The sequence below is a fragment of the Cynocephalus volans genome, chromosome 4 (assembly GCF_027409185.1).
Source record: "Cynocephalus volans isolate mCynVol1 chromosome 4, mCynVol1.pri, whole genome shotgun sequence".
In the NCBI taxonomy this organism is placed as follows: Eukaryota; Metazoa; Chordata; class Mammalia; order Dermoptera; family Cynocephalidae; genus Cynocephalus; species Cynocephalus volans.
Window position 1 is genome coordinate 2,878,549 of NC_084463.1, and position 12,131 is coordinate 2,890,679.

Sequence of the window (12,131 nt, forward strand, 5' to 3'; positions counted from 1 at the left end):
TTCCTTGTACATTTCGTCTTTCAGATCCTGTATACTTTTCCTCATTTCATCATGATGTCTAGCTGAGTTTTCTTGTATCTCATTCAGTTTCCTTAGAATTATCACTCGAAATTCCTTGTCAGTTATTTCAAGGGCTTCTTGTTCTATAGGATCTAGAGTTTGAGATTTATTAACTTTTGGTGGTGTACTTTCTTGATTTTTTGTATTTCTGGTATCTTTTTTTTGGTGTTTATTCATTGTTGCAGGGGGTTTCACAGTCCACCGGTTTGAGACTAATGACTAACTAGGATGTTGCTGTGGTTGCCAATTTCGTATGGCTCCCTCCGTGACTGCTCAGTTGGCCTCTAGTGCCTTGTGTGTGTGGTTGCCTCGGGTCTTGGGCTTCTCCGGGGAGCCACCTTTCTGGTCAGCTTGGACTCTGCTGGGCTGGTGGATCACGTACCACAGGGTGTGTGATCTCTGTTGAGCTTTCACTTCCTGTGCAGGACTTCTCCCTGTTCCGTGTGCTCTGGCCCAGGCTGTTAGATCGTGCAGTGGCGACCCCACCAGGTGTGTGGTTTCTGTCGAGTCTCCACCTCCCTGGCCGCACGTCTCCCCACTCTGTGCACACTGTGCTGGGCTGGGGCGTGTCTTCTGTGCCCCTCGTCTATCAGCTGGGCCTTCAAGACCCTACTCGGCACCGCCTCGCCCAGGAAGTCTACCAGGTTTCTGCTAGGCACAGACGACCGGTCGCTCTGGGTGCCTTTGTAGCACTATGTAGATCTTTCTCGGGTCTTGTTCACCTTTGTATCCCCCCAGTATAAACCGAGTCTAGTGCCCACCTGCAGCCAGCTCTCTGGCAGGTTCAAGCGGACCTGGGAACTCTCCTACCACACTATTCCCCACCAGAAATTCGTTAGGCTTTTTTCCAAACTGGTGGCCGCAGAGATGGTATCTGCCTCCCAGTAACAGGGAGTTTACCTGGGGCCGGAGTCCAGGGTGTGGTGGAGTGACAGTCGGCCCGCCCGTACTTCCTTGCCCTCCCGAGACTGGCCGGGGACTCCCCACGCCACCAGCCCCGCCAGAGAACCGCGGAGGGAGTCCCATTAATAATTCTTGACTAATTTAATAATTGATATTATGTCTGTAAAATGGTGATTTTCCACCATTCCTTCTACTTTATTAATTAGCCTCTGCAGAATTAGGTAATCAGTGTTCATGCATTATTAAGGACTCAGGTTCTTTCCACACCTTTGATATCCTTAGAGTATTGGCTTTTGTACTTAAGCTAGTTTCCATTGAGACTACAAAATAGCTATACAAACGGGTATTCCATCCAAATAATGTCCAAAGGCAGAAAAAGCAGTTTTTCCTTCCATGCATTTCTTCTGGAGCAAGAACACCTTTTACAGAATTCTAAGCATTACTTTCTTGTTTCATTGGCCAGAATTCGAGTACATGCTTTACACTAACCAATCAGAGAGAGAGAGAGAGAAACCTTGATATCTTTGGAAAAATTATGTCCTACCTGCTGTGGCTAGGGATCAGCCCAGGACCTGTGATTTCTGTGTCTTTGTAGAAGAGACAACATATGTGAAAATACTGGATTTCTAATAGGAAGCTGAAAAGTAGTGTTTCAGGCCAAGGTTGGCAAGGAATAATGCATGTTATCAACCTTTGGCACTCTCTGTGCCTCGCCTTCCTATTTCAGTCATATTCAGAACATAGCCTGTCCTGCCACAGTGCATACATATATTGATGAGAGAAATCGTAAGTTCACCTCACATGCCCAGGGGTAAAGAATGTCCCTTTCCTTTTATTTTCTCAGAAACACAGATTGTGCTATCATGCAGCGTTCCCCCAGTGAATCCACCTGTTTCATCTGCACGGACTGTTTTACAGACCCTGTCACCATAAGCTGTGGGCACAGATTTTGTAGTCCCTGTCTCTGCCTCTTATGGGAAGATGCCCAACCATCTGCTTGCTGCCCTACGTGTAGGACAGTATCACAGAAAATGGACTTCAAAAGCACTATTTTTCCTAATAAACCAAAACCAGTTGTCTACCAGTTACAAACCTCTGCGATGCAGGTCTGTAGGAGTCACCAGCAACTCAAGAATTTCATCTGTGAAACTGACAAGAGCCTACTGTGTTTGCTGTGCTCTCAATCCCCAGGGCATGCCACTCACAGACACTGTCCAGTAAAGGAGGCTGCTGAGTATTACAGGGTAAGTAATGCCTCTGAATGCACTTTGAAATGTGAAGGACCCGTGATCTGACAGGTAATAAGTGAAGACATTCTTTTGTGCAACAAACAAATAGAATTACTAAACACCATGTAGTAGGTACTGCTCTAAACACTAGGAATAAAGCACTGAAGAAACCAAACATTGCTGCTTACTTGAAGTTTACTAACACAACCGCAATTACAATGAACCTGTTCTAATAATAGCAGATTAGAAACACTGGCCAATATGTATTAACAGTTTCATAGAAAAACTGAGGACTGATGTTTTCAGATTAAATATGAAGCAGATTCTTCAGAAAAATGGATCACATTTTTGAAGTTCAGAAACTCTACCTTTGGTTTGATTGGCCTCTCAGATTTGACCATAGTGTTTCCAAGCCCTGACATCTCTGCTCTCTATACTTTTTATTTGTCTCATGTCTGTCCCCCTCTCTTTTTGAAGCATCTAAAATGTACTATATTTGCTTTTCGAGTGCTCAAATTTATAGTTCTTTTGCAGGAGTTTCTCCTGATGCAAATGAAGTCTATTTGGAAAAATAAACAGAAAAATAAGAGAAATCTAAACAGAGAGACCAACATAATCAGAGCATGGGAGGTAAGCAGTAGGAACCTTTTTCCTCAGAACCAGCTTGAGACAGACACTGTGATAACACACAGGGAAGGAACTCATAATGTCCCCTGGGAGGGATGACCAGAAAAATGAGCTGTGTATGTTTTGCTACAGGCTATCATAAACTTCCATGTGGGATTTCATGTTGGATCCAATATGTAACTAAATGATTTTTCCTGATTTTCTGGATAAAGCAGTATCTACCAATAATACATTAGAAAGGAAAATGTGCTAAAAATGGAATGTAAGATTGCTAAGGTAAAAGTAAAAATGTGATTCTACAGGAGCTTAACTGACATTGAATGTTACAAAAGCTTCTCAAACAATTGAAAATCTATCTGATGCTAATGTGTTAGTAGAATTTGAAAATTCATGGGCATTGGTGACAGAGTGGTTTGAAGAGCAAGAAAGCTAAAAATGAAAGAAGCCATAAAATTATTTGGACCTGTACATAGCTCCTATTGATTAGTATGTGAAGTAAGAAATTAGGCAGTGATGAGAGGTATGGCTAGAAATGCAATGATAGCCAGGTCTAGAATGTGGATGCCTAGCTACGGATTTTGGATTGTATCTTCATTAATTTACAATTGAGCACCTGAAAGTACAATTGAAACTGAAGAAGTAAACTAAACTACATTTTTTATTTTCAAAAAACTCAAGCACTCCTGAAAGAGACATATTAACAGGCACTAATAGAGAATAATAGCTTAGTAAGCAGGAATCTGTATACGGTGCTGCAAGAATTCCAAAGGGGATCAATAAAATTATGTTCATCATTTAGGATGGATTTGCTAATGAATCTTGCATTCTTATGAGAGTCTGTCATGTGTTGCTCAGTGTTCTAGCCCAACAAAGAGACACAGAAGTGGACAAAAGTAGAAACAAATCACTGACCCCAGAGCATATAATCTACTGAGGGTATTCAATCCACAAATAAAAATGTTAACTTTATAATATGTCATGTGTGTGAAGTGCTTGGGATAAGAATAAAGCAGAAAATTGGTATAAAGAATACAGGTTTGGGGAACGTGCACTGGTCAGGGAGGATCCATTGTGAGGTTACTTCTGGGCAGAGATAAGAAGGGGCTAAGGGAATGAACTAGTGGCTTTCTGGGACCATATCTTTCTGGGGCAGGAAACACAAGGTATAATAAGTAAAATAAAAGAGTAGAAAATAGTGTTGAATCGGGAAGGAAAGTGAAGTAGGAGTTTTCCTTAGCAATAAAGCTTATTATCTGAGTTTAGAAAGAGGAAGTTCTCGGTGAGTTGTAGGGGAGGGGTCATTGCACACACGAGCATAGCAAGTTTGATTACATTTGATCACTAAGCCTGGCTTTGCTTGCGATAAAAGTTTTAGCATGTTTAACGGCTGTGTGAAAAGGGAAAAGATAGTGTGAAAAAGTAATTAAGTAAGAAGGAGAGGGAGAGGAAGGAGGAGAGAGAGACACCACAGAAAGAGGGAAACAGAAAGACAAAACAAGCAAGAGAGACAGAGACAGTGGGACACAGAGGCAGCAGGAGAGAATAGATATTGTGGGACGGCAATCTAGAGAAAGGGAGGTATGAGGAGTCTTGAGTAAGAAGCAGGCTGAGTCAAGCACTGGCAAAAACAATGGTTTGGAAATGGAGGTGACTTAGAAAGATCATGTATGGTGTCTTCTGTTTTCCTGAGGAAGTAAATTGTTGCTTTCTCCTGAAAGTGTACATTTAATTTGAGTAGGATTGTTGATGAGAATTATTATTTAGATTTAGTAATGAAGATATTATAATATATAACACAACATAAAGGCTGATCATAAATTCCTTTCTATATATATAAAATGTGGAGGTTTGAGGGAAAGTAGGTGAAAACAACAATGCAGGGAAATAAATGGAGGAAGGAAGGAGAGGAGGGAGAAAAAGAAGGGAAGAAACTAAATTTGTGATTTTTCAGAAGTGCAAAGGCATAAAACTATATTTAGGACTTTTATAGTTTCAGGTCTCATATTTAAATCTTTAATGCATTTCAAGTTGATTTTGGTATATGGCAAGAGGTACAGTTCTGGTTTCATTCTTCTACATATGGATGTCCAGTTTTCCCAGCGCCGTTTATTGAAGAGGCAGTCTTTTCCCCAATATATGTTCTGGATGCCTTTGTCAAAGATCAGTTGGCTGTAAGTATGTGGGTTGATTTCTGGGTTCTCTGTTTTGTTCCGTTGTCTACTTTTACACCAGTACCATGTTTCTTTGGTTACTATAGCTTTGTAATATAATTTGAAGTCAGGTAGCATTATGCCTCCAGTTTTATTATTTTTCTCAGGATTGCTTTGGCTATTCAGGGTCTTTTGTTGTTCCATATGAATGTTAGAATTATTTTTTCTATTTCTGTGCAGAATGTCACTGTATTTTGATGGGGATTGCATTGAATCTGTAGGTTGATTTGGGTAGTATGGACATTTTCACAATGTTAGTTCTTCCAATCCAAGACATGGAATGTCTTTCCATCTTTTTGTGTCCTCTTTAATTTCTTTCAGCAACAATTTGTAGTTGTTCTTTTTGGAGATCTTTCACCTCCTTGGTTAAATTGATTCCTAGGTATGATGGCTTTTGTAAATAGGCTTGCTTTCTTGATTTCTTTTCCTGCTAGTTTATTGCAAAGGTCTATGAAAAATGATTACATTGTATAATGTTAAATATACTAATTATCCTGATTTGAGCCTCACATATTGCACACCAGTATGGATATTCAACTCTGTACCCTATAGATATGTACAATCAGTTATGTTTAAAAGAAAAAACAAAAACAAAACACTACATTTGATAAAACAGTACAAAACAGGAGACAAAGAACAGGTGATAAGGAAAGAATGAAACCATCTGGACACATGATCTAATTAACCCAATGTCACTGCAGGGTTTTGTAAATCTGCGGATGGTCATGATCAGGGCTGAATATCCTAAGGTGTATCAATACCTCCATGAAGAAAAGCAAAAACATTTAGAGACCCTGGCAAAGGAAGGCAAGATAATTTTTCAGCACCTCAAGAGAAGTGAAGCAAGAATGGCTGAGAGGGGGATACTCCTGAAAGAAATGTATGAGGAGCTGAAGAAAATGTGCCATAAAGCTGATGTGGCCCTGCTCCAGGTAAGGACTGAGGAAAGAAGTCAGGGTACTGAACACCAGCCTGCATAAGAGTCATTTATATCTGCTGGAGTCTGCATCCTATTTGATCTCTGTTATTTTTCTGGTTCTACAGTCCAGATTCTGCCTCTCCTGACTTTGTAATAGCAGGTTTTACTCCTCCAGTGTAACCTGTAGACCCAGTCTCACTCTTGCCTTATACTGTAGAAGGAAAAATATGTGGAAAGATTCCAGTAGCAGATCCCAGAAAATCCTTTCTAAACTTTTCCTGCTATATTTACAGTTTCTTATCAACTGCAATGCAGCAGATTGTGAATACATAATTTTGGACCTGGACTTGTCAATATGTGAAAATGTGGGATTTATATAATTTATGTACTCTTTCAGTTTTCAAGTTCTAGTTTTGGGGCCCACATACCTTTACAAGGACTTTGGAGAGACTTCTGTCAATCTTGCTGGAGACTACCACATAGTAGAGCATCTTCTTTACCCTTCCATTTTTTTAACCTAAGAACAACTTCGGACTTTACATTTTATCAACTCTATACAGATGTGAGACTGAGTTTCATTGTTATAAGGATTAAGAAAATGACAAATGACTTTACCTAAAGAAGGAAAGCAGAAATATTGAGTTTTTCAGTCCAGAGTGATATCCTCAGACTACTGTGGACAGGAGAGCCATCTTCTGCTTTAAACTAAGCCTTCCCCTCTCTCTCTCTCTCTCTATAGGATTTGGGAGACATAATAAAAAGGTAAGTTTGCCCCTCTATCCAAATCATGGTAATTACAACAGTGATCAGGCTGTTCCTGCTGAGACAGACCCACACATTTTAGTGAGAAACTTATTTCTGTCTTATTTATTCCTTCCTTCTCTAAAAGTCATCTAGGCTTTATACTGACTCACCTCAGATAAAAGTGAAGGATGGGGAGCAGTTTCATTTGCAAGGCTTAATATAAAAGTAGCAGTAAGACAACTTTTTCCTTCCAAATCCTAATTGGAAAAGGCAAAAATCTCACAGAGGCAGCACGTAGAAGAATGGTGAGATTAGAAGAACGGGAGAATCACCATGAAGGAACATGCTATAGAGCTGAGGCTTCAAATGCAGCAGGTGACATGTTCTAAAAATCTGGCATCTATTGAATTTTTGGAATTTAGTGAAAATTGCTGCATGGCTCACTAGGGAAACTGGAAGAGTGGAAACTGATACGATTATGACTAAGATGACATTCTACTCAGATTGAGTGTTAAGAGCAGAGAAGCAGCTTGTAAAATACGGTGATAATTGCAGTATTTCTCAAATTGAGTTAGTTCACATCCTTTAAACCTAGTTGTGAGGATTCTGATGGAGCATGTCGACGGGTTGCTAATGATACCTGTGGGCCTGGTGGTAAGTGGGTCTTCTTCTTTGCAGGAGTGAGTTAGTGCAGCTGTACATGCCTCAGCCTGTGAACCCACAGCTCAGTGCATGGTCCATCACAGGGATGTCAGAAAGGCTTAACTTCTTCAGAGGTAAGAGGCAGTGTTCTGGTGTGGCAGTTGTAGTATATTCTACATGAGTAGATGCACTAGGGTGGCCTCTCATCATTTTTCTATTCTTTTTTTATTTTTTAGTTTTTGAGTGGTTCAATTTAATTAATCCTAAATTGCACAATCATTATGGAACACAAGAGTAGAAAAGATATCATATACGTTTTTATGTATTCATGGCTTGAAATGGTTTTCAAAAAAACCATTAAATTTACAAGCCAGTTCAACAAATTGAAATTGTGCATTCTATTTGACTAATTATTATTTTGATATGAAAGATTATGTAATTTTTATTTTTCTTTCCTTTTTTTGATTTTATTGTATTTCTTTTTTAACCTACAGTGAGAATTAGAAAAAGGCAAAGTACATTAAAAATGACATTGAATTTTTTTATATATACACAAAGTCTTGCTGAAATTTCATGTTAGGGTCAATTTCCTCTATTAGTCTTTTAAGAGAACAGGGAAGCAGGTGAATATGTAAACCTTTATAACTAACTGTACAACTGCCACTTTACTGTCAGAGAAAGCTAACTGAAGCCTGGTAAAAATAAACAAACAAACAAAATGTGGCAGGTTGTTTGTTATGTGATTACTTACAGTGAGTAATTATATATATATACCTCACTTAGGAAAAGACATGGAAGGATGTTATGATACATATTAATTTTTCAATGTAGCATGTAAACTGCATATTTATTCAGGTCATTTCAACTAAGGTTATATTGAGATGTTTCTTTTCTCAGAAACATCTTAATGTTATTTAAATGTTTACCTAAGATTGAATTTTCAAGGAATGTATTTGAAAAACAAGATTGACAAAAGCATTAAAATATGTTTGTAAACAAAAGGTACAACCACAAAGCAGATTAGGGCTCCATAAGACAGATGAAAATGAATGGTGTGTCTATTCGACAGAAGAGAAGCAGCCATGGGAAGGGATCAGGAGAACTCTGATTTAATGGTGCCAAAGTCAGAAATGATGAGAGGGAAACCACTTCTAAAAATGGCACATACAGATTTTCAGTTCATTTCACCTTTGCTTGCTTAAGTTTGTGAAGTTCTCACACCTTAGGCAAAAATGGTCACTACCTAGGACTAATCAAATAATATGTTTATTTTTGTCACATTTATTTTACTTTGTGACAGTTCATTAATGGGAAGGCTTAAGTAAATTAAAGTCATTTTGCTATTTACTTGGCATCTTATGAGCAAGTTCCCAAATTATCAATGGGCTAGTAAAAATAAAGTCATACCTTGACCTTCTACTGCTTTATGTATTCTTCAAGGTTTGTTTTATCTGGTTGTATGATTAGAGATTTGTTTACTCTGCAAGTGAACAAGAAGCCCTTGCTAAAGTGTCTCAGTATTACCCGTGACACACTCTGTATCCCACTTGTGATAAAGTGCTATGCTGGAGCCAGATAATACTGACTCATGAAATCTAATTGTTAAATGTTTTGGAGTTTTGTGAATGATTATTAAATGGTTGATAGCTTGAAGTTCACCATAGTGAGATAGGAACATTTCCAGCAAACAAACAAACTAGTTGTGCTTGTTTGTTTGTATGTTTGCTTTCAGGGATTTGCTTGTCAAACATTTGCCAGACCACCCTCTGAACTTTTAAATTCTGTTTTTCTGAATTCATTGTTTTGTTTTTACTGCAGTATATATTACCTTGGATCACAAGATAGGCAGTTATCACGTGCCTCTCTTTGAAGACCTGAGACGTTTGCAAGGCAGCCCTGACTATCCAAACATGCCTCATAACCCGGCAAGTTCAGAGTATGCTCCTTCATGGGGAGCTCAGACCTTCACCTCTGGCAAACATTACTGGGAGGTAGATGTGGGAAACTCTTGTAATTGGGTTGTAGGACTTTGCAGAGAATCCTGGACAAGGAGGAATGACATGCGACTAGACTCTGAGGGCATCTTTCTACTTCTTTGTGTCAAGGTGGATGACCATTTCAATCTCTTCTCTACTTCCCCATTATTACCTCACTATATTCAAAGGCCTCAGGGCTTCTTAGGGGTGTTTCTGGATTATGAATGTGGTACAGTAAGCTTTATTAATGTTGCCAAAAGTTCCCTCATTTGTAGTTTTCTCTCATGTTTCTTCTGTTTCCCTCTCAGACCTTTCATTTGTTATGGACCCAAATGATCAGGGTCAGGTCACACACCTGACCAAGGTGATGGGAATTCTAATAGTGAAGGATTTTCCTATCCTGGTGACTTCTTTAATGGGGAAATCAGTTATACTTCATTAACTTCATTTTACCTTCAGGAGATATAATAATTTTACCATTTTTTAAAGTGTTGATCATGTTAAGTATGTGCATTCGTCTTTTCTATTTTATTTAAATAAAAGCAATATCTTTTATTACATTGTGAAGGATGTGTGCTCTTTTAACTATCTGAGTTAGCTAGTGTTGCTTTGTGTTGCTTCACCCCCCATGGTTTGTTGCCCCACTTCCCCTGGGTAATGGAGATGCAAAAGATTACTCAAAGCCTATCTCTTCTGAGCAGTGAGAGGCCCCGAAGTGGTTAATCTCCCAACAGATCCCTCAAGTGAGAGCCATCCCTTCCTTGGGAAATTAATGCCAAATTGGGGTTCTCTTCTTGCATTTATTTTCCAGTCCAGGAAGTTGCAGGAAGAGAACAAAGGTGGGGTTATAGTTTAAAAATATAGGCTGGTAACTTTCAGTGAAACAAGCCAGATGACATTCCAGTAAGGCTATCAACAAAAGCTTTGATCTTAACAAACATTCCTTCTCCCTCTAGCAGTTTCTCAGTATCTTTACATAAAAATCAGTAACTAGTCTGTCTTTGAGCCAGCAACTTGCTGTGCCACAATTCTTTATCTTACACTGGAGACTTATAGCCTGAGGAAAATTTCCTGTCCTTGCAAGGTCAATATTTGAAACTGCAAGACTTTGGAAAACCAGGCCCTGTGAAGTACATATGCTTTTTAGTATATTCCACAAGCTAGAGGTAAAAGAGTACATGTGTGTGAAAACCCAGCTAAATAGGTCAATGCAAAGGGTAGATGATTTGCCTTCCAGACAGCCTTCATGAAAACCCAGTGTCAGCCTAGAATTCTCTTCTCCCTCTATTTACCTGGCTAAATCCTATTCCTCCATCAGTTCTTAGCTTTCTGAACCTGACAAGGTCTCACTGTAAGATGACCTCAAGAACAGCTTATATCTTTCCTTGTAAAACTCTTAGCAGAATTTGGGTTTTCTTTTCTGCTTTGCAAAATACAAGAAGGGAAGGCCCATGTCAGTTATGCTCACAGCCATATTCCAGGAATGAAATGCCAGGCTAAGGATATGAGAGACATTCAAGAAATATTTGAATAAATAAATAAATAAATGTGTAAGAAAATTATTAAAACCAAAAGCTATAAATTCAACACAAAGATCCAAGATTGTAGCTACAATGAGTGGGACAGAAAGTGCTGAGAAATATTTAAGAAAAAGTGAATTATGTTTGTCAGATTTATGGATTCAGAAATGCTTTATAACTTACAAAAGAATGTATACAATTTGGTTCCTCAGTGTTGCTATATGGATTTCTCAGTGATGAGCAAAGTATTACAGGGATATATTCAAATTTTATCAGTTATAATGGTTCAAATGATAAGATCTGAGCACTATGTACTTCACTATTTTTAAGAAAAAATACATGTAGTCAAGATATCTGGAAAATACACTTCCCAGAATGAGCAATAAACATGACTTCTTAAACTCAGAAAATTATCCAACAGCCAGTAGTCAAATTTCATTTCTGCAAATGTTCTAGACCCAGATATAAAAAGTTTACAAAGTAATCAGACATTAAAATACTTCCACCTTTCTCTTTCTGTCTCCGTCTGTCTCTCTCTCTCCTCCGACATCCCTTCCATCTTCCTTCACCTTCTCTTTCTCCTTCCATACTTCTGCCTTCCTTTTTGCTTTACCTCAAACTGAATATTAAGTAGGGAATAGTCTGGTGATTAAATTCACTTCTGTGAAGGTTTAACAGAAAAGAAGCTAGATCTAGATTTTCAGATACAGGCACACCTCAGACATGTATCGGTTTGTTTCCAAATGAATCCAATAAAGTGAATAGCACAATAAAGCAAGTTGCATGAATTTTTTGATTTTCCAGTGCACGTAAATGTTTACACTATACTGTACTCTATTAGGTGTGTAATACCATTATGTTTCAAAAGTGTGCATAACTTAATTAAAAATGTTTTATTGCTAAAAAACGCTATCTGAATCTTCAGAGAGTCTTCTTCTTGTTGGTGGAGGGTCTTGCCTTGATGTTGATGGCTGCTGACTGATGACAGTGGTGGTTACTGAAGGTTGGGGTGTCTGTGGCAATTTCTTAAAATAAGACAGCAGTGATGTTTGCCACATCAATTGGCTTTTCCTTTTACAAAAGATTTCTCTGTGGCATGTGATGCTGTCTGATAGCATTTTACCCACAGTAGAACTTCTTTCAAAATTAAAGTCATTTCTCTCAAATCCTGCAGCTGTTTTGTTACCTCGGTTTCTGTAATATTCTAAATCCTGTGTTATTTTAACAGTATTTATATCATTTTCATTAAGAGTAAATTCCATCTCAAGAAACTTTCTTTGCACTTCCATAAGAAGCAACTC

General features: G+C 38.5%; 1 protein-coding gene across 1 annotated transcript in view; it reads left to right on the forward strand.

Annotated features, from left to right (window-relative positions):
- LOC134375052 (tripartite motif-containing protein 77-like) overlaps positions 1 to 9,646 on the forward strand; it is a 39,001-nt gene extending 29,355 nt beyond the window's left edge. The window contains exons 2-7 of the mRNA XM_063093189.1: positions 1,808 to 2,207; positions 2,727 to 2,822; positions 5,731 to 5,961; positions 6,688 to 6,710; positions 7,371 to 7,468; positions 9,153 to 9,646. Of these exons, the coding sequence (XP_062949259.1) occupies positions 1,808 to 2,207; positions 2,727 to 2,822; positions 5,731 to 5,961; positions 6,688 to 6,710; positions 7,371 to 7,468; positions 9,153 to 9,646 (1,342 nt within the window). The remainder of the gene's footprint in view (positions 1 to 1,807; positions 2,208 to 2,726; positions 2,823 to 5,730; positions 5,962 to 6,687; positions 6,711 to 7,370; positions 7,469 to 9,152) is intronic.
- Positions 9,647 to 12,131: the final 2,485 nt, after the last annotated feature.